Genomic DNA, 21,798 nt, shown 5'->3' with positions numbered 1-21,798 from the left:
GTTGAGTTTTTTATCAGGATTTTAAAAACAATTCCTTGCTGTGCCTATATGCAGGAAAGCTAAAAGGACTTGAGGCTTCTAGAAATATGTTATTTCCCCAACTTCCATGGATTTGCACTAGAGGCACTGAACAAGTAGTTCCACTCTAGGTCTATACTCCAGTCTACTGGGATTTGAAGAGTCGGGGAATCCAATCAATATAACCGCTTCTACTACACTTAGGGAACTGACCATCAGCACTGAATTCTTCCCCCACATCTTACTTCAAGGTTCTCTTTTCTCACAAAAAGGTCAGGGATCTCTGGAATACTGTGTTATAACTTGCACAGAGCAGGTACCCAGGCTGACTACATTTCAGCCTTGGAACCAGTCCACACTGAATCTCTCCAGGGTGCAGGTGATAAGCAGAAGATAAAGCCTTCTCAATCAGAGTTGAATCTTATAGAAGCTTTTATTTCAGTGATCAAAAGAATGCAGTTAAGTGGAACCTATATTGATTAACACTGGGCATGCAACTCTACCTGAAGCCGCTGTTAAACTTTTACGGGCCTAAATCTTTACAATTTATTTAGGCACATCTTTGAATTTCTTGGACCCTGATATACAGGGTAAATTAACTTCCTCCTTGTGGCACTTTAGTAATAAGAATTATGTTCATTGGCCAGATTTCTTTATAACTAAATGCCTCTAGATACTCAGCTGCCTGTACTACCTCGAGACCATACTTGAAGTAAATTACAGTATAAGGAAGGGAGATAATTTAGAAAGCTGAACTGTATTGAATGAACATTCCATATTTTTCCAGCATTGATGGTCAAAACACTAGTTAAGGAGCGTACAGTTAAGTACCAAATTACTCTCCCCCCCACTGCCGCCCGTTCTCAGAGACACCAAAGATGTCTATCAATGTCCCCAGAAATGTGAAACAAATCCACGCAAATGACAGATTTTATCCATGTGGTCCCACTATCAAATTACAGAAAGCAGTTAATGGGACTTCGTGAAAAATATAGTCCCACACACAGTAATATGCATCTAGGGAAGTTCCATTCATCTGTCAATTGTTTTCACAAGATTAATGTTAAAAAACACAACCAAAACCACATATGACCCTCAAACCCCAAACACACACAGAATTGGTCTCTGTTCCTTCTCTGATGACGGATGCCCCAAGAGTGCCAATGGTGGGAACCAATCCCCCCATAGCCTTTTCTTCAACCATTGTTCAACTACCTTCCTTTTCCAAAAGGGTAATGTTGAAATCAGTCAGAAAGACTTTCTGAGAAGACTGGCTTCGATTTCTGGGTCTGTTCCAGTCGATTCAAGATGAATTGGCTTGTATCAATGAAGCGCTCAACGCAGTTCACAAAACAGGCCTCGGCCCGACTGTCCAACTTTGGTCCAGGCTTGTCCATGCATTTCTCCTGGTCAGGACAAGATTAAGAATCACAAAAGGGAACTTTTCAAAAAAAAGGAAAGAAGAATAACTCATTGTTTTTTTTAAAAAAAAAACTTCACCTAAAAGCAGTATCTGATGTGTTTAGCATAGTTGACATTTGGCAGCAGCTTACTTTGTGGCAAGAAATTCTCTACAGCCTTACATCAAATTCTCATAACCCTCCAGAATAGGTACTATTATTAACCTTCATTTTGCAACGAGAGAAACTGTAGCACAGAGATAATTTGCCTAACGTCATAGGGACCAGAAAATTATGGAGCTGAGACATTACAAAAGAAGGAAAATGACAAAGTACAAGTAAATTAACCCTTTGCTGAATTTGGTTACAACTCCACAATGCCAATTATAATAAATCCTTTAAATTAACTGCAAAATTAAAATGGTGAAATGATAAATCACTGTAGCAAGATACCCAAAAACCTACCAAAGAAAAACAGAAAACCTATGACTTGAGATTCTGTAACCTTTTCTACTTAAGTCAGAGGTTCTTGATTCCATCTTCAGTCTAAGATGAATGGAAAACTATAAATTTTCCTAAAGCTTACCGATTCTTAGAGGATCCAACACTGAACCAAATGTAATGAATCATAGATTTTTTTTTTAAAGAATCAAAGCACTCTGGTCCAAGGCAGGCAGGAATTAAGTATTTAAGGATCAGAGTTCAGTAATACAATAAATTTATGAAAAAAGGACTATGGAAACCGATGACTGTATATCATTCAAGTTAAACAGTTCAAATAAATTTTGGTCATTATTCTCTGCTGTGTAAAAAAGCCTGAGACCCTCTGCTTGCAAAGGAAATTATCCTTGGCCTCGGAATTCTGTGATTTTTTTTAATGCCAGGGCAGGGCAGTTATGCTGTCATTGGCGGCCAGAGAACACTTTGATCCCAAGGTGAAAATGCCTTCCACCCTTTGCCAAAGTTCCCTCGCAGGGCATACTCAATTCCTCAACCTTCATACCCAAAATGGCTTGATATTACAAAACAATCCAACAAAAAGGCAAGGAAATGTGTACATTGGGAGAGATTACGCCCCTTTTATAGTTAGCAGGTTAGAGGCACTCATTTCTCATAAGGGGACGTTAGAGAAACTGGATAGTCAAGGTAAACCGTTAAAGTCCAGGAACGAGAGCTTCCCTGACTCCCTGGGACTCGGAGTTGCAAAAATAAGATCCCAGTATTGGGGACTCTTTCATTCGTCTTGCTGACCAGCACTAGGCAGTTTCAATCTCAGGTGCCTAAAGTGCTGATTCGGACAGCGGCGTAAGTCTTCCATGATCCGCAGCCCTGCGTACCAACACAGCCTAGGTCCGAGTGACAATCCTCTGAGAAGTGGAGTCACCTATTCTCCCACCCAGCTCGGCCTGAGAAATCTAAGGAAACCATGGGGCGCAGTCGGGTGCTCCCTCCTCCCCAAGTCCCACAGGGCAAGGACAAGGGGAAGGTAGGTATGGTGGCCAGGTCCCGGCTCCTCACCCAACAAAGTTCCGTCATCTGGTGCACTAACTGCTGGAAGCGCTGCTTCTGAGTCTCCACCTCGATGAAATGCTGCAGCTGCGGATCCACTGAGCCCAAACTCGCCGCGGAGGAAGAGGAATCCATCCCATCCGCTCTACGCGTGCTGAAATGAACTCCGCACCAACTCACCGACCTTCACGTGTCTCCGCGACGGAACCGGAAACGCAACCCGCTGCTTTGGGGACCGGCCCCCCACCCCCACCCCGTGAGTGCATTGCGCCTGAGCGAGGCTTTGCACGGGCCCCGCCCCCTACAGGGCGCTCCTCTCAGCGGACCTAGCGGACCTAGCGGGACTAGCGTCCAGCTCCGGTCGGCGCCTCCTGACCCGGCCTCTGCCCTTTGCCCGCATCGGGCGCTCCATCCGGCAGCCAGCACGCTCCACTCAAGTCTGCTAAGCCCGCTGCTGCATGTGCTCCCGACCTCGCTCCCTGCCCTCCGCCTTCGCTGGGCGCACCTCCCAGCTGCCTGCGCGCCCACTCCTCCCGCCCCCCATTGAGCGCTTTCCCCTACACTTGTGCTCCCTTCTCCCGCCCATCTCCTACCCCGCCTGCGCACGGAGGTCTCAGGATTTGCATCGCAGCGCCACACTGCTGTGCGGACATTATTTGGAAAAGAAAAATAATTAAATAAAAAAGGAAGTTACTGCAGACCACGTGGCTGATTCCTGGCCGGCCAAACAGCCCCACCCTTGCCCGCTTCTAAATTGGTCCCCGCGCTTTCCCAGGTGCCTTATTAATGCCAGGCCGAGACTGATCAGACCTTCTCTTAGCTGTCCTGGGTTATCGCCTCCTGACGTGGAGGAAGACGCTTGGGAAGAATTCGTCCGAGAGCAGAATTTTCCCAGAGCCAGAGGGGTTTAATGCCGAGGATCCTGTTGATTTCTCAAGACAAGAATATGCCAAACCAATGCCACACAACAGTTTTCTGGAACACCGAGATAGGGCGTTTCAGGGAGGCTTCATGATTGATCGAGATAGCAAGAAACCTTCATGCTTTCCAGTAATTTTATTTTATCAAAACACCTTCCCCTTCCATTTTTACGGCACTTTTATTTTTCCCAAATTCGGCCCCCCTCCCCCAAGCTCTAATGCCTACCTGAAAGAGCTGTCGGACCCCTTGTGAGGTTATTTACATCCTTCCCTCCCCAAAACTGTTTCCATCCCAAATTCAGTCTCTTAATACTCTTGGGAAATTTATTCTCTGGGGCACAGTACCAGGCACAATAAGTCCTTGGCCTTTGCTCAAAAGGTACTATCCCAGGGAACCAGAGAGGCAGCCCTAGATGTAGAGAGGGACCTTTGTGTATTCAGCAAGAGCACAAAGGCTTCAGGACCTGTACCCTGGGTTTGCCCTCTAGAAAGTGAAATTGGTCTGTGGAGGAGAGTAGAACCAGGAAGCTTATTGGTGAGCTCAGGATTCTTCATCCATGACATCTAGAATGTTGCTCAGAAGAATTTTGAAAGTGGGACGTTCATCTGCTTTCTAAAACCAAAGAAAAAGTAGTGTTGTAATGGCGAAAGTCCAGAATTCAAAGGAAATGCAATGAATAAGCAGCAAACGTTTGCTAAGTATATACTATCTGTCCAGGAACACACCCTGTTGATTACCCCCCCCACCAAAAGGAAAGAAATAGTTGCACTCTATAAAATACTTGTACACTTTTCATCTTTAGTAACTCAGTTTATTCATGTGATGAGGACAATTTGCAAGTTAAACTGACAAACATTGATTAAAACAGGACAAATTCATTACGTAATTGTACACCAATGCATTCTTATTTGGTATCCTCAACTGAAAAATGGCTACCAAACAAGTTTAAGTGGTTGACAGAACTGAAATCCTATAAACTTTGATAATTTTTAGTTTGGTTTTAAACACTTTCTATCATCTTATACTCAAAATTAACAAAGGTCTGCATGTATCACTGGGCAGGGATCCTGAGCACATGGGACATACTGTCTGGTTTCCAGACTAAGACCCTTTGTGACAGCCATGGTCCATAAACTCCTGAGATATTTAGTGATTCAGGGCATATCCATGCCAGAAAGATTTCAATTTATCAGAACCAAAAGCCATCAATTCCTGTTCATTTGAATCAGTGGTTCTCAAACCTAGCTGAGTATTGGAAGTTCTGGGGCTCTAGCCAGGTAGCTCAGTTGGTGAGAATGTGCTCTTGATATGCCAAAGTTGCAGGTTCAATTTCCAGTCAGGGGACAGACAAGAAGCAATTAATGAATTCAATGAATTCATGAATAAATGGAACAACAAGTCTCTCTCTCTCTCTCTCTCTCTCTCTCTCCTCTCTCCCCATTCCTCTCTCTCTGAAATCAATCAATAAAAAAAATTATAAGATATTTCTGGGTTACACTCCAGACATACCTCATCAGAATTTCTGGAGATAAGGCCCAGTCATCTATTAAGAGTCCCCCAGGGATTCTGATGTCATCCAGTTTGGAGACTACTACTTTAAACAGGTTTTGGGGAAAGTGCCTCTCTGAAACAGTTAACTAGCAGAGCGAGGATATCTTAGTTGGGAGGGAGCATAGCCATTCAACCTTAATCTTGCATGGCACAGAGAGAGAAGGGAAAGAGCTCCAAGGGGTTCTCTATACTTTCCTTGTGACTCCAGTCATTTTTGAAGGAAAAGATACCATGCTCTGATCCATATCCCCATTTTTTTACCCCACCAAGAGGGCTCCAGATTCACATATGTGCTTGTTGGATATTGTCTTCCTTTGTTTCTATTGGGACAGAACTAAAAGCTGAGCATTTATTTTTTACTAGAAATTGAGGTTACCAAATTAAGGTTACTAAGGGTCTACTGAAACGTGGAGAAGGCACCTCTAGAAGAACCAAAGGTAAGAGCAGCAAAGCATTTTAGTAATAGTGGGACAGGCTCTTTATTTTCAAAATACCACATGCCCCATAATGCACTATTTTGTAAGAAAGAACGCTACCTAATTTTGTTCCCTTTCATGTCATAGGGCCTTTATTTTTAAAATCTCACTTAGGGGCACAGCCAGAAAGGGTTGGCAGTAAAGTAGAAGAAAGGACCAATGACTCCCAAAAGAATGAACACAAATTTTAATGACTTTTCTTTTTTAATGCTCATACATTTGTTTGAGTGCCTTTGGCTGCCTGCGTATACTAGGTGATATGGCCTCACATCACCCCCTCTGCCTAAAGCTGAGTTGTTATCGGAGCCTGCTAATAATCCTCTAGTGAGAATTGGAGTGGGCTTGGGAAAGCTTATGCCATAGAAGGATTATAGTGCAGGCCAAGGTCTTAAAGTGCCTGCTGCTCCATGCAGCCAGGGAGAGTGGCAACTGGGTGTCTGGCTGGCTAAATGAGAAACTAGGTACAAGGAAGTAATTTAAGAGGTCCCAATAAAACACCTACCTCATGCCAGCAGCTGTACATGATGGTATATATCCGTTCAGAAGCTAGATGAGGCCTGTAGAGACGTAGGCCTTGGGCAATGTGTTCAGCGGTTTCACTGTTAGTAAATCTTTCATATGGCATTTTGCCCAGAGAGTAAATTTCCCACATCAAAACCCCTAGCAAATGAAAAAAATATATAGTAAGTCAGTTTGCAGTCTTCAGTTATCAGGGATCCTAGTCTTTCTAAAACAACCTCAAAGAGTAGATTCAGCTAATCTGCCCTTCTATGATTTTTGTGTTTTGTCCAAACTTCCACTGCAGTACTGACCACACTGGAGGCTAATCAGAGTTGCACTGGACTATTAGTTCCTGCAGGAGAGAGACAGCATCGTATTTGTCTTTGTGGTGTTAGGGTTTGGCAGAGTCCCTGGTACATAATCAGCTTTCAGAAGCTGTCAAATACTGAGTAAATTGTTTGTTCCCCTCATTGTAATATATTGTAAGTTCTAAGAAGGCAGGGATAATGTCAAGTTTACTGGTTTTATCCCCGGAAATCATGTGGTGCCTGCCATAGTAAGCACTCCCTAAGGATCAGATGAATGAAAGCAAGAGCAAACAACCTCTCTGTGCAAGTTGCAAAGTGTCAGTTTCCCTATTGTTTCCTCTTCCTTTGACCTGTATGATCTTTATAATCTTATCCACTCACCAAAAGCCCAAATGTCAGATTTGCTGCTGAACTTGCTGTACATAAGGACTTCTGGTGGAGACCACCGGACAGGAAATTTGGAGCCTACTGAGCTTGTGTATTCATCATCCAGAACATACCTACAAAGGATTCAGGACTCATTACTGTTAGGATTTGGAGAGCTTGATATTTACTTATGTTTTCTTGGAGCAGTCACAAGAGTTACACAAATCAATGCCTACAGGCCAGCCAGTGTGTTTTACAAATGGTATTTTTTTAACATATTCCTGGTCTTATATCTGATTTAGATTTCTAGATTGACAATGTGGTTACAGCAAAGGTGAAGTGAAATAAGATCTAATAGGTATTCCCTCTTCTCTACCCCTTTTTCTTTTCTTCTTCTTTTCTACTCTGCAGTTGCCAGGGAGATTTAGGCTGATTAGGAAATCTGGAGGGATGGAGTAAAGGCAACAGGATTAAGAGATCAAGATAGGCATTGGGAAAATTTGCTTAAAAAAAGAGGGAAGGAGAAAGGGTGAGAAAGGACTAAAACAACAAAATAAAAAAGATGAAAGATGTGACATCCTTCAGAGAAAGAAAAAGTGTAGAAAGATGTTGGAAATGACTAGAATGAGACAAAAGGAAGGGAAAGGATCAAAAACTACAATACCTCAAGTTTGTACTGTGCTATTTTTACTTTTGGACAGAAAGATGAAAAAGACACACTTACCTGGACAGGCCGAAGTCAGATACTTTAACAACTCCTTGATCATTTACCAAACAGTTTCGAGCTGCCTGTAGTGCAACAGATAGCAGTGAGTCTCCATCCCTGGCACACAGGTTAAAGGCATAAAGCTTCTGCCCACCAGGGGAGTGAAGCCAGGGTAGCCTCATCTCCTTCTACTAGAGACACCTGTCCACCTTACAGGAGTCATTTGACACTGAGAAACATTGATACATTTCCACCACATGTAAAGCAACCTGATATATGTAGTAATCAGTAAAACACTGAGGACATGCAGAATCATTTCATTCACTTTGGCAATTCCACAACACCCCTTACTGCATTGAGAGAACTAAGGGAGAACAGAAAGCAAGAGTGCTTTGATTTTTGCTTCTCTGCCAGTGTGAGCAGGACCCTCTGAGCATTGGCATGGATGAAATAGGCAGGGGCACAAGCTTATGCCTCCAGAGGCCAGGCAAGCAGAGTGATAGAGTGAAGTGGGGTGGCTGGAAATTGCAGGAAATTGCAGAGCAAGCAGCTTGTATAAAGGAGGCAGCTGCTCCTCAGCTCCAGCCCACTGTTAGCATGGCCTGTGAGATTGTGGACCTGGTTCTACAAGATGGTCTATACTTTCAAGAGAAGCTGGAAATTCAGTTTTTTAAAAATAGGAAGTGTTTCCTTGTTAAGTATTTGCTAATATATAACATTAAAAAACAACAAACATGCACTCACAAGCCCTGGTTTGTGACTCTGATGTAACCAAATAATGGCTCTGTGCCAGGAGCAGCCCCTTTGGGAATCAGGGATGCCATTCTGTCCTTGAAGGACCCTACCATTTCCTTGGCATGGTGCGGGGCTGGAAGTGAGTGACTGCTCTAGCTCCCACCATGGCAGGACTTGAGGTGTTAAGGCTGGAGATCCTTGACTGGCTGACCACTGAAGCAGAGGCTCACCTAACTTTCAGAATTTTGTAGATAAAACTGAAATGATGGCTTCAGCAACCCTCCTCATCTAGGTATGACATGTCTTCCTCTGCTACTCCTCCCTGCCCCGCCTCAGCCCTTGATCCCAGGCCAATACTTCTGAGGTCCCACCAGGTCTCTGTGGAGGAACTGCTTTGACTCCAGGTATTCCATGGCTTCGCAGACATCCTTGCACATCTCCAGCAGCTGCTGAGTCTGGAAGCGGTGGCGCATCTCCCTCAGGTAGTTCAGGAGGCAGCCATTGGCCATGTACTCAGTGATGATGAAGATGGGGCGCTGTTTGGTGCAGACGCCGTACAACTGTACCAGCTTCTCATGGGAAAGATTCCTACAGGAGAGGCAATGAACCAGTCTTCCCCCTTCTGGCTCTGTATACCAGTCAGAAAAGGGCTGAGGTAGAAAGAGCTTGGCCTTGGATTAGAGTGTCGGATAAGGGACCACAATAGCAAGTTGATGTTCCTTCTTCCATCTTAAATTCCAACAGTGCCTAATATGTGAGAGTGAGCAGGGACTTGGGGACCATCAGAACAGGAAACAAATCAAGGGCTGAATGAACACTAAGGCTAAATCAGAATCAGTCTTCCTCCGGAAAGTCTCATTTTCCACAACCACTCTGAAATGCTACTGAGATGGTAAGCCCCCATGATCAACACTAATTTCAACCAATATCTAAGGCAGATAAATGATTGCCTTAGAACTCAAGACTCCCACCAATCAAAGGTTGACCTCAGGCCCTGGTCCCAAATCTCCTTCACTAAGAGTCACGTTATATCACAGTGGATTGTCTAGCAACTGGATTGAGAGTTGACTTTGGGCTATAACTCACATCATCACTTTGGCTTCTTCAATGAACTCATCCTCAGACATGGAGCCTTCTTTGATCATCTTGATGGCCACATCACACTGGCCTCTCCATTTCCCATACTTCACTACCCCAAATTGTCCAGTCCCCAGCTCCTTCAAGAAGGTCAGGTCCTTTGGATCAATTTCCCATGATCCTATAACAACAAAGTCTTAGTGTGACTCTTTGAGAGTAATGTATGTATAACTCCTACAGTAGATAATAATCCCTACTGAGGGTAGAAATAGGGAAGCAGTAAAAGGGAAATTTCTTAGGAGTACTAATCATTTTTGCTCAGGTAAATCTCAGGGACAAGGGATTACTGGTTGGAAGAATCTGGGAATTTTTGGTGCAAGTCAGCCATAAAGGCTACCTCTTAAAATGCTTTATGATTATGTTTTTGTAAACCACAATTAAAAACATAATCCTTTTATGAGTTTATGTTTTTACATGCCCAGTAGGAGCCAACAGAGGGATAAAATCATTAACTAACTTTTGTTTGGCTCTGTCTTAACTTTCCTTGAGACAGCTGATGCAGAGCAGTGTGTTGCAAGGACATGCATGAGGCAAGGTCTAATTGGGTCTGCCAAAGGCAGTCCTTGCAGCTGGACAGTCCACCCTGCCCTAGAGAAATAAGCAGTTACCATAGCCCAGGCCTGCAGTAGAAGGTGCATTCTTGTTTTGTTGAGACACTGGATATTTGAGCCTAGATATGAGTCCTGAAACAAACAGAGGGGTCATGTTCCTGATGCAGCACAGGGAGTGGGATACCTCACACACCCTCACTTAAAACCTCACACTTCTGATCATCTTTCTAGTACATTTTGAATCCCAGAAGATCTTCACAAACTTAAATTTTTCTGGAAGTTTCTCCTCTCAAACTAATTTTTAGGAACAGAAAAAGAGAAAATACTAATTGAAATACACTCTCCAACTAAATGTATCCCCACCTCCTAACCCAGGTTTAACTCACATTCTACCTTCTCCATTCAGCTTTTCCCTTACCAACATTCCAGTTTTTAGGATGTCTATCCTACTGCAGGTCTGCAAATAGTGTCATTCCATTACAGTGTTGATGTGCTGCCATAAGAACTTAACACTTGTTTGTATCAATTAGCCTATGGTAAAATTGGTTTTGTTATACATTGTTTTGCTTAAAGTTGCAGAATCAATCAGTGACATTAAGTGAGGACTTACTGTACTTACAAAATGTTTTCTGGTGTTTTCTAATCTTATATTACTTGAGGACAAAGACCTGCTTAATAATTTTCCTGCATTCTCCTATAGTACTAAGGAAATTGCTAAGTACACAGTAGTAACTCAATGAATACTTGGTGCTTCATTAATCACTACTCTCCTCTATGTCTTTCCTCAGCACTGAGCATAAATCTCTAAGTGAGAAATCAGTCCCTATGGGTATAACTTCTTTATCTGACTTCCTCCAAGCATCATAGGGATTGGCTTTGACAGCTAATTTGCACTGACTACCCTATGAGGCTTATTCTTCCCCTCATCACTTTGTTCTGACTTGCTTCTCCTAGTGCTTGTCACACCCTTCTTTGGTGGTCCTGATACTCACCTGCAGAGTTATGCTGATGGTAGTTAATGAGCTCAGGGATGGTGCTGAAAAGATGCTTCTCAGCCAGGTAATACTGGCTCTGAGGTGTGGAACACACAACATAATGGCGTATCACCCCTTGAGGGTCCCTGAAGAAGTGGATTTTAAGTCAGCAACTTGGGAGAAATGGTCACCCAGAACCCAAGAAGTGAAGTGAGATGAGTTTTGAGTTTAAGAAACAGGATGTAGGAGGGGCACACCATTAACAAGCTGTTGGGTGGGCGCCCCTGTCTTTTGTCCCCAGGGCCTTGGAACAGTAGCACTCACCCTGTAGATTTAGCATATACCGACACAGTATATTTTCCAGCTTTGCTGGAGTCTCTGACAATGAAACCTCCTTCCTTCCCCTGAAACAACAAAAAAGAAGTTGACTGTAAGGAGGAAGTGGTGTTCACACCTGCATCCCACCTGCCCGAACCTGGGGAAAAATAGAACAACCCCTGATTTCACTGACAACTTCCATGATTCAGCTGCAGCCTCATTGCTTTTGATACCAAAAAGTGTAATTAAGGCATCATAAAATGATGGCCTTGACACTGTCTTGCCTGGAAGTAGTGGACAGCAGAAAGTTCTCAATTCAGGATCCTCATTTTTTGTGCAAGAAGAATGTCATTTGCTTGTGGTTGCACACTTACCTCTTGCTTTAGCAGTTCTTCAGCTTGACTCCGAGTCATGTGTTTGGAATACCACCTGTAAAGGGAGCGTGCTTGAGTAGCTCCTAGGCCATAGCGTAACTGATTGCAAGATTAGAGTGCCCTCTAAGGTTTGTCTATCCTAGTGATTCAGGCAATTCACTCAACCCCTATTTATTGAGTGCCTACCATGTGCAAAGCACACTGCATCCCTTTCTCAAAGCCCAGTTAGTGCTGACATTTCATGGAAGTGGGGAGCATAGGGCAAAGGTAGGTGGCAAAGAGTTTCAGGGAAGGGATCAGGAACAGGGCACTTAAGGAAAATCCACTTCTATGATTAAGGAGAAAGGACAATGGTAGAAGTTTGACATTTTCGGTCTTTCAAAATGTTTCCTATAAGGCTGTCAACTCTTTCTTTGAGTGTGGTTCTTCTGGATTTCGAGGGTGTGGTGATTCCTCTAGGTTTCATAAGCAGAGGGCTTTTGGGGTGAGGGTAAGACATGGGTGCTAACTTGAGGTGATGGCATAATTTGACTTAATTGACAGTGATTTTGATAAGTATCTTGAAATCAAAATTTTGTTGGAACTACAAAAAAGTATATATTATATTTTATTTATTCTGGAAGGTTGTGCACTGGAAACCTAAGCATACTCACTCATACATTTCTATGGAGTCTTCTGCTTCAGTGACATAGTTACTAGGGATGTAGCCTTCCTGCCTGTAGAGGAAACACTGTAGTAGATCATGCAGCACTCCCCATCCCGGGGGAGAGACGGATTCATATGCTCATATCCCTGAGCTCAGAACCAATTTCAAATGGTGGTATATAAACCATGCCCCTCCCCTAAAGAAGATCGTGTTGCAGATGCATGGCTAGGCTAGTGAAATGTGTGGCTTCTGCGCACATGGCATCGGTTATTTATCCATTACAACATGTGGACCAGACCCTACAGGCTCAGAGAGGTGGACATATGTACAGCTGCACTCTGGGAAGCACTTGGAGAGACACCCTATTCACCATGGTGTGGGAAGAACAATTTTTGATTAGGGTACCAAGTACGGAAATTTCACTGCAAGACCTTGTATGTGTGTGGAGTGGATGGTCACATGGCTCAGGAAATGGCTGGCATGAACTCACCCATTTTTATCCCGTGCTCGCCACCAGGGTAAGTTACTCTCCTCCAGAATAAAATATTCATCACCTTTCTGCAGCTGTAGATCATTTGCATTAATTGGCATGTAATCATAAAGGGCTACAACCTTTTTCAGTTCACTTGTAGAGGCTGGTGCTGCTGTTGGCTCAGGAGGCAGTGGCTTTTTCAGGATCTGTGTAGGTAGGAGAAAAAAGTGGGGTGGTTTGGCTAGACATCAAGTACTCTCTTCTCTCCCAACTCTCTGGCTTACTAGAGACACCATGATAACCCAAACCAAGCATAATAAAAATATTTATTCAGCATCCATTTTAAGCACTTATGCAGGAGTTAGCCTGGAGTGCACATCAAAATCATGTAGGGAACATTTGTTGAACAATCCTGACACCCAGACAGTTTCCCAGACCAATTACATTAAAATGTCTGGGGATGGAACCCAGACATCAGAATTTTTTTTTACCCTTGCCAGAGGACATTTTTTCATTGTTTTAGAGAGAGAGGAAGGGTGAGAGAGAAACATTGATGTGAGAGAAAAGCATTGATTGGTTGCTCCTGTATGCACCTGGACGAGGGACTGTATGCACCGAACCAGGGACTGTATGCACCCAACCAGGGACCAAACCTGCAACCTATGTATGTGCCCTGACTGGGAATCAAACCCACAGCCTTTCAGTGTACGGGAGGGCACTCCAATCAACTGAGCCATACTGGCCAGAACCAGACATCAATATTTTTAAAGCATCCAGAGACAAACACAGTCAGGAAAACTGGCGTTAAACTGGCACATGTGTCTACTAAATGGCTTTAAATCTCAGTTTCTTGGTTTGTAAAATAAGCATAATAATTTCTACCCTGCTTTATTGTGCTTCACAGATGTTCCATTTTTTACAAATTGAAGGCAAGACCCTCCGCTAGCCAAAAATTATGACTCACTTTATTTTGGTGGTCTGGAACCAAACCCACAATATCTCCAAGGTCTGCCTATATATGAAGGGCTTTCTAGACCTCAAAAAGTAACAAAAAAAAAAAAAGCAAGATTGAGGTAATATATTAGTGGTAGGATGAAGTTATTGTGTATATGGGTGTTCACTATTTTTTCAACTTTGTTTGAAAATATTTTTCATTAAAAAAAATAGGACTTTGGTTTTAAACAGGTGATTGGATTAAATGATTGCCAAGGGCTTCCATATAGCCCTCTATCTTTCTACTGATGTGGAAGTCCTAATTAGAAGGACAAATTCCTTGTTTCAGAAAGACTATCAGTTAACAGCACCAAGTCTCAGAGAAATTCCAATACTTCAGTGTGTTTTCCAAGGTGACTACAATTTTCTATTTGAGCAGTAGCAGCCCCAATTCCCCTTTATACCTGGTCCTCCTCAGGTGTGGGAGGAAGAGGCTTTTTTGTCTTCCGGTGAGAACTCCCAGGTTTCAAGCCTGCAAAATAAGATGCCAGTGATGATACAGAACACATCTCAGAAAAAGGCCTGGAGAAAGGTTTGGTCTGGGACTTTGCTCTCAGTGCCTTTAGGCAAGATAGGAAAAGTCTGGCTGGGTACAGCCCCATGGCAGGTTGCACAGCTTGAAGAACAGAGTACCAACTGGATTTCAGCTGCCCCCTCCATTTCCTCTTTGCAATGGCCAAAATACACGAACTTGGGTTTTATAGACCCTTGAGAGAGTGAGTGATAGAGTCAAAGGAGGGATAAATGATATTGATTAGATCTCTTACTTCCATTCCTGTTCTCCAAAATCTGGCAGCCCATAGCATTTTTGGCTGTCTGAGAGCAGCAGAGGTACTGCCCGTCAATCCAGAAGCAAGGGTGGTATTTCTGTACCAGGTCACTGTTATACCGGATTACTGTAACAAGAGATAAGAGAAAAGAGAGAGAGATCACATCTTACACGCAGGAGAATCTACCATTTGCATTTTTCCCTCTTTGACTAAGCTTAGTGGTGAGCTTCAAACAACTGCCCCTTCATCAGCCACCTGAAGGGAAGCAGACAACAGGGTCAGTTGGCTCCCTTGCCTGGCCCTGGAGATTTTCTGTGAAGTTCTCTTCAGTGGTCAGTCAGGATGTCTATCTCCTGACCGATGTGATAAGAGTATCTGATGTCCCCAGAGCCCAAGAACAAAAATATGTTATCTATATTTTCCCATGTAGCCATTTCAGTCTTCTTGCAAAGCAACTGTTGATTGTGTGTTCTTTTCCAGAAAGGGACACAATTTGTCCAAGCCAAACTCTCACTCCAGCTTTCAATATAACGATGACCCAGCTCCCTGAGTGATCTTTTAGAGATATTTGACTTAGTACAAACTTCTGCATCAGGCTTTCTGTGTTTATATACTAGTCAATAGAATGAACTTAGGGGCAAATGAAGGTAATTCTGCCTCTAGATTCTGTTTAGAATAAACATGGTTTTAATCTTCCTAGGGCCACCATTGTGGGTCGAGCTCATTGTGGGAGATAAACTCAGCAGCTCCATTCCCTTCCAGGGGTTGTGAGACTCAAAAGATCTCCCAGAAGCCAAAATACTTTGCAAAAAATAGAGTAGTCGGTGGATAAGAGGAACTGATATTAGAGTTTGGTCATTATTCATACCTTGAATACAGTGTAATACTGTGGCATCTCAATAAGCTTAACATGAAGTCAATTAAGCAAGCCATCCTGGAATCATGAGAGATAATAGAGAAGCAAAGACAACTGAAGTGATTGACAATAACTAGCATTTGGGCAGAACTGGGCTGGTCTAAGAATATATCCATTTGAGGACATACACATTTCAGCCTTTACTGATAAGAATCCCTGCATAACATTTAAAAAAAGATAACAAAACCAAACCTTTCTCTGTAGAGACCAACTCCAGTCCTTAAGAGCTTGTTAGTCATATTCCACTCATGTAAGGCTTTGGAGGAGCCCTAGAAGCTTCTGGTGGCCAGGTGTAAAGGAATAAAAGTGCTGTCTTAAAAAAAATTGCTGCCCTGGCTGGGTAGCTCAGTCGGTTAGAGTGTCATCCTGATAATGCCTTATGGGGGCAGATCATTGAACCCCCATCAGGGCACATACAAGAATCAACTGAGGGATGACTGTAATAGAACAACAATAAAAAAATTTAAACAATAGGAAAAGGAGAAAAAATAGAAAAGAGAGCACAAGCAAGAGTTTTTGCAATATCTTTCTTCCTCTCAGGATTATGAGAGAAGGTAAAACCTGGCCTCAGCACTGCAACCCTGTGTGCTCCTTGAAGGCAGGAAGCAGAGCTAAAAGGATGGAGACTGGGCAGGGAGAGGTTCTAAGTCTCTGTGTATTAGGGAGAGGAGAAAAGAAATACCTATTCAGAGAAAGCCAATAAGCTAAATAAAATTTTTCCAAAGGTAAAAAAAAAGAAAAGAAAAGAAAAAAAGAATCAACTGATAAATACATAAATAAGTGGGAAAACAAATCGATGTTTTTCTCTCTCATTTTCTCTCTCTCATCAATAAATAAAATAAAATGAAGTGCTATCCTGATGTTTTTCTAAACATGGATTTGAAGATTCCTAACTACTCTACCTTGCCCATCCTTACTCTTCACTTTTCAGCATGCCACTTCACCATTGCATGGTGGTGGGAGCTATTCAGATGGGGTGCAGGCTGTAAGGGGCCACATCATTCATAGAGAATTTTAAAATAATTAGTAAAACCAACCAAACATCTGTCTGACTTCTATTATTACCTGCTACTGGCAATTCTAAACAACATTCCATATACTCCTCTCAGCAAGAACTGATTGCTCTTATCATCTCCACCCTCTCCCCGCATGACACTATCTTTCACCCAGGGATTTAAAGGCATTTGGGTGCAGGTCTGGACACCAGTAGATACTAAGCTATGCTAATATGCTAATGAGGGGACATAAGGCTTCGTGCCCTCCACACCTCCAGCACACACATTAAGAACCTACCCTGCTTTGGCGGGTGTGGCTCAGTGGATTGAGTTCCGGCCTGTGAACCAAAGCATCTCTGGTTCGATTCCCAGTCAGGGCACATGCCTGGGTTGTGGGTCAGGTCCCCAGTTTGGGGCATGCGAGAGGCAACCACACATCGATGTTTCCCATTCTTTCTCCCTCCCTTTCCCTCTAAATAAATAAATAAAATCTTAAAAAAAAAAAAAACCCACCCTACATTACCAAATAATGCCTGCTTTTTAAGAGGTCACTCTAAGATGATGGCCCTTTTTTTGTTAGCTAATCCAGAGCTGGAATTTCCAGCTACTTAGGAGAGAATTGCAAAAGCAGAGTATCTGTTATGGACTGAATGTTTGTGTCCCCTCAAAATTCATATTACGAGGCCTCCAAATGTAATGGTATTGGGAGATGAGGCCTTTGGGGGGAAATTAGGTTGTGAGAGTGTAGTTATCATGATAGGGTTAATGCCCTTCTAAGAAGAAACTCAAGAGAGAGTGTCTCTTTGTCTCTGTGTTATGTGAAAACAGTGAGAAAGTCACCAGTCTGCAAGCCAGGCCAGCATTCTCACTAGAGGCACCTTGACTTTGGGCACCCCAGCTTCTAGAACTGTGAGAAATAAATGTTTGTTGTTTAAGCCACCTGGTCTATGGTATTTTGTTATGAAAAACTGAGATAAGACAGTGTTCAAATGGGAAGGTTAGGAGAGACTGTTTACTTAACCAGTTCATAGGGCCAGCCCTGTCCGAGAAGCACTAATGGTTGGTGCACATTCTTTAAGTATTTGATGTGTTGGTGTGTCATAGCCATATTTATCAGGACAATGTCTAAAATTCTGTTTCAGGAATGAATAAATGATTTCCCCCTATACTGGTTTTTGGAGTTTTGCCAAGGCCACTCTTTTATTCATTTTTGGTGAGGTCACATAATTTGCTTATATTTAAAGTTGCAATTATGATAGGCTCTACTGAGCTTGAGTAAACAAAGATTCTAGCGTGAATATAGCTAAATATCTGTGGTGCTGTAACACAGAAGTGTCCACTGCCATGTTCAAGGAAATGGAAGAAGAGAGCCCAAGGCTAAGTCCTTAGGCATACAACCTTTGCATGGAAAGTGCCACTGAAAAAGAAGATAGCAGATGGATATGAGGTATCTGAAGCTCTACTTTTTAAATTGAGGTATAACTTACATATAATAAATTACACAGATCTAAGGTGTACAGCTAACCATATTTGTCTATATCCGTTTAACCATCACTCAGATCCAACACCTAAGAAGGGTCCCACATGCCTCTTCACAACAGAGACAGCCAAGATTTTGATGAAGTCCCCTTCTCATGTTAGTGACTTTTAATTGGTGCATTTTACCCTAAAGTGGGATAACCACTGGAGTGGGAGTTTATGGCTCCTAGACTATCTCACTATTGGCATTGCTAGCGCCTAAGTCTGTCCTGGGGTTGTTAGAACTTGCACCTAAATCTCCCACAAACTATAGTCTTTGTTGCAAGGCACCTACTTTTTGGCTTAGGTAGTCAGCCCAAGCAGGTTCAACAAGACATACACCCAGGTTTGGAACAAATGGAAAAAACAAACTAACAAAATGCCTTCAGTAAAATGTAAGGGAAGAGAAGGCAAAATTGTACCTATCCACATTAATGACCCAACTGAAGTGGTTGTGTTTTCTGTTTGTTTGGCTTGGCTTTATTTTTACTGTAATTTTACTTACCTAATGTACTATAATAGAAGTGCATAATCAACATAGTAAGGTTAACATCTGTGTCAATAAACCAAGTTTACAATTGGTTATTCTTATCCTTGGTTATTACTCATACCTTGAATATAGTAGGCACTCGATAAATATCTGTTGGGCTAACCTACAACTGGTTTTAAAATCAGTATTTGAACTGGAGTTACTAACTTGTACATGTCAATTTTTCCTCTTTTGTTTCTCCCTCAGCTGGTATATCCACCTTCCCCTGTTTCCAAACTAAATCTTAACTGTTCATCAAAGTGGAGCATTTTTTAGTGGTGGTTGTGTACTCCTACAGAAAATCGATTAACACAACTATTTATTCGTCTCTTTCTGTGTGCAAGGCACTGTGGAGAGAAACAAAGAAATACAAATATATATGTCCTCTGGAGCTCCTATCTCAGCCCCTATAAATATTTTCTTGGCTTGGAAATAGCCTGTTTATTCAGAACCTGACCCTGCTACTTACTAGCCAAGTACCTTTGGGCAAGATACTTAATATCTTTGTACTTCAGTTTTCTCATCTATAAGTAAGGGTGATAAAAATAAGTGCCTCATATGGTTAATATGAAGAAGAAATGAGTTAATACATGTAAAGAACTTAGAGGCTCCTGTATCATAATAAGCACTACTGAAGCATTTGTTTGCTTTGTATCCCCAGGACTAAGGCAGGCTTATTATCTCAAAACAGGCTAAGAACTAAACTGTGTAGTGCAAGATATTACCTATTTGTAATACTCAGCATAGCCTTACTCTAGAATACAATCATGTGCCTCTTAATGATGGGGATAAGTTCTGAGAAATGTGTCATTAGGCAATTCCATCATTTTGTGAACATGATAGTGTACTTACAGAAACCTAAATGATATAGCCTACTACACACCTAGGCTTATGGTATAGCCTGTTGCTCATAGGCTACAAGCCTGTATAGAATGTTACTGTACAAAGTTACACAAGATTAAATCAAGCACAAGAGAAACTGAAGTAATCAAGAGATCTGGTAACTGCAGGATGTATGAGGCTGCTGCTGGTGTAAAAATGGCATACAATTTTACAGCAAACACTTTTTATAAATAAAAAAAGTATACTCTAAAATAACACTAAAAGTATTAAATATATAAACCAGTAACATTGTCATTTATTATTATCAAGTATTACATACTGTACATAATCATATTGTTATACTTTTATATGAGTGGTAGCTCAGTAGGCTTGTTTACACCAGCATCACCAAAAATACGTGAACAATAACATTACAATGTGATGTTACCAGATGATAGGAATTCTTCAGCTTCATTATAATCTTGCACAATCACTGTTGTATTTGCAGTCTATTGTCGACCAAAATGTCCTCATGCAGCACATGACTGTGTCTTGCACCCAACTACAGGTGCAATTTCTGGGCTAGAGCATAAAACTATTTTATGAGTCTAGTCTCTGGAGTCATACAGTCCTAGGGATGTGGTAAGAATCCAGGCTTCCCCACTCACTAGCTGTGTGCCCTTGAGCAAGTTACTTAACCTCTTTGAACCTCAGTCCATTCTCTGTAAATAGATGAATAATACAATTTCATAAGCTTGTTGTGAGGATTTAATGAGATAGTAAATTTGAAGTACTTGGTCCAGAGCCTGGTACATAGTAAGTGTTCATTAAGCATAGTTATTGTTGTTGCTGTTTTTCCCAAGGTTGCTATAAGAACTAAATGAGAATATAAATATAAGGTATTTAGCTCTGTGTCTGGAACATAGCAGGAGTTCAATAAATGACCCTTCTTTTACTCCTCTTTCAGCTTGAAAAATTTGGTAATTTTTATTTCAAACAATTGACCTGCATTCAAGGGAGTAGACAAAGCTGAGGTAGCCAGCTACTGAGTATCAGAATCTAAATGTTATTAAGACAAAGGGCTGTCATGCAATAACCCAACCATGCCGTTATCAGTCTGCCATCCTTCCTGTTTCTCTAGGCAGCCTTTCCTGATGTCAAGTCAACCAGTTAATCTCTCAGTCACTTGACATGTGGCTATATATACACACAAATATGTGTGCATGCATCCTGTGCTATAAGCATTTACAGTCAAGTTTATCTGAGCACACTGAATGGCTTATATGAAATGCTGAAACTTTGTTCAAGTTTAGATCCTCATAAAGCTAGGAATATGAAAAAATTCATTGGAAAATATCCACAATGAAGATTTACACAGTGCTTTAGTTTTTCACGTGCTTTCATATATATTACATAATTTGACCCTTAGGATAAGGGTCAGAAGAAGAAAGCAAGCCTCAAAGAAGCTTGTTGTTCTACTTGCCAGGGATCACTTTGATTATTAGTGGTAGAAGAGGGCTTGGAGCCAGGTTTTCTACTCTGACTTCAAGCACTCCCATAATCATCAACTTTTTAGAGAAGGAACTAGGTATTGCATACTTAGGATTCAAAATATTGCAATAACTATGAATGCCACACCACACCACCCTTGTAATCAGTATAAAGAATGGGACATATTTATAAATAGAGAAATGGAAATACCTACAAGTACAACATTGCACTACAAAGATAGTGGTGCAATTGGGTTGAAATTCTTAACTTGGTGTGTTGTCTTTTATTTGTATGATGGAATATTAAACTCAATTTCATCACTAATGCTGGAAAAATCTTTCCCTCTTTCTCTCCCTCCCTACTTTCTCTCCCTCCCTCTCTCCCCTTTTTCTCCCTTCCTTCCTATCACTTTTTATTTGTTACTCTATTACAGTTGTTCCAATTTTTCCCTCTTTGCCCTCCTCTGTCCATCCCCCCCCACAGTTAATTTCCACAGTTGTCCATGTCCATGGATCATTCATACATGTTCTTTGACTAGCCCTTTCCTTTTCTTTCCACCAGTACCCCCCACCCCCATCCCCTTTGGTTGCTGTCAATCTGTTCCACATTTCCATGACTGTGGTTGGTTCATTCTCTCTCTCTCTCTTTCTTTCACTTCCCTATTCTTCTTTCCTATCTCCCTTTCACCTTCACCTCTCTCTTCTCTTTTATTCTCTTCTCTCTCTCTCACCCCCCTCCCTCTTCTCCTCCACCTGTCTTTCCTTTCCTTCCTGCATCTTTCCTTCTTTCTTCTTTGAAAAC

The 21,798-nt window shown here is 42.0% G+C and overlaps 2 protein-coding genes across 4 annotated transcripts in view; both read right to left on the bottom strand.

Annotated features, from left to right (window-relative positions):
• Nucleotides 1–432: 432 nt before the first annotated feature.
• TIMM8A (translocase of inner mitochondrial membrane 8A) lies at nucleotides 433–3,156 on the bottom strand. The gene is made up of 2 exons (XM_090264496.1): nucleotides 2,937–3,156; nucleotides 433–1,424 (listed from the first exon to the last, which is right to left on the bottom strand). The coding sequence occupies exons 1-2, from the start codon at nucleotides 3,060–3,062 to the stop codon at nucleotides 1,263–1,265; spliced, it is 288 nt and encodes a 95-aa protein (XP_090120622.1). The 5' UTR covers nucleotides 3,063–3,156; the 3' UTR covers nucleotides 433–1,262.
• A 1,090-nt stretch (nucleotides 3,157–4,246) lies between these two features.
• BTK (Bruton tyrosine kinase) overlaps nucleotides 4,247–21,798 on the bottom strand; it is a 31,152-nt gene continuing 13,600 nt past the window's right edge. The window contains exons 6-19 of one of the 3 annotated variants that reach the window (XM_090264239.1): nucleotides 14,724–14,852; nucleotides 14,361–14,428; nucleotides 12,982–13,169; nucleotides 12,499–12,561; nucleotides 11,846–11,900; nucleotides 11,478–11,557; nucleotides 11,172–11,299; nucleotides 10,237–10,311; nucleotides 9,578–9,749; nucleotides 8,863–9,079; nucleotides 7,775–7,839; nucleotides 7,066–7,184; nucleotides 6,378–6,535; nucleotides 4,247–4,460 (exon numbers count right to left, since the gene is read on the bottom strand). In XM_090264239.1, the coding sequence (XP_090120365.1) occupies nucleotides 4,389–4,460; nucleotides 6,378–6,535; nucleotides 7,066–7,184; nucleotides 7,775–7,839; nucleotides 8,863–9,079; nucleotides 9,578–9,749; nucleotides 10,237–10,311; nucleotides 11,172–11,299; nucleotides 11,478–11,557; nucleotides 11,846–11,900; nucleotides 12,499–12,561; nucleotides 12,982–13,169; nucleotides 14,361–14,428; nucleotides 14,724–14,852 (1,589 nt within the window). In that variant the 3' untranslated portion in view covers nucleotides 4,247–4,388. The remainder of the gene's footprint in view (nucleotides 4,461–6,377; nucleotides 6,536–7,065; nucleotides 7,185–7,774; nucleotides 7,840–8,862; nucleotides 9,080–9,577; nucleotides 9,750–10,236; nucleotides 10,312–11,171; nucleotides 11,300–11,477; nucleotides 11,558–11,845; nucleotides 11,901–12,498; nucleotides 12,562–12,981; nucleotides 13,170–14,360; nucleotides 14,429–14,723; nucleotides 14,853–21,798) is intronic. The other 2 variants (XM_090264240.1, XM_090264241.1) reach the window with 2 other exon arrangements.

This window comes from Furipterus horrens, unplaced genomic scaffold (genome assembly GCF_987537825.1).
Source record: "Furipterus horrens unplaced genomic scaffold, mFurHor1.1.pri manual_scaffold_17, whole genome shotgun sequence".
Lineage (NCBI taxonomy): Eukaryota > Metazoa > Chordata > Mammalia > Chiroptera > Furipteridae > Furipterus > Furipterus horrens.
The sequence above is the reverse complement of the archived record's forward strand: the minus strand, read 5'-3'. Positions and strand labels throughout refer to the sequence as shown.

Coding starts and splice junctions, on each gene's coding strand:
- TIMM8A (XM_090264496.1), bottom strand. CDS start 3,062: ATGGATTCCTCTTCCTCCGCGGCGAGTTTGGGCTCAGTGGATCCGCAG. Junction 1,425..2,936: donor AGATGACGGAACTTTGTTGG/GTGAGGAGCCGG, acceptor TGTCCTGACCAG/GAGAAATGCATGGACAAGCC.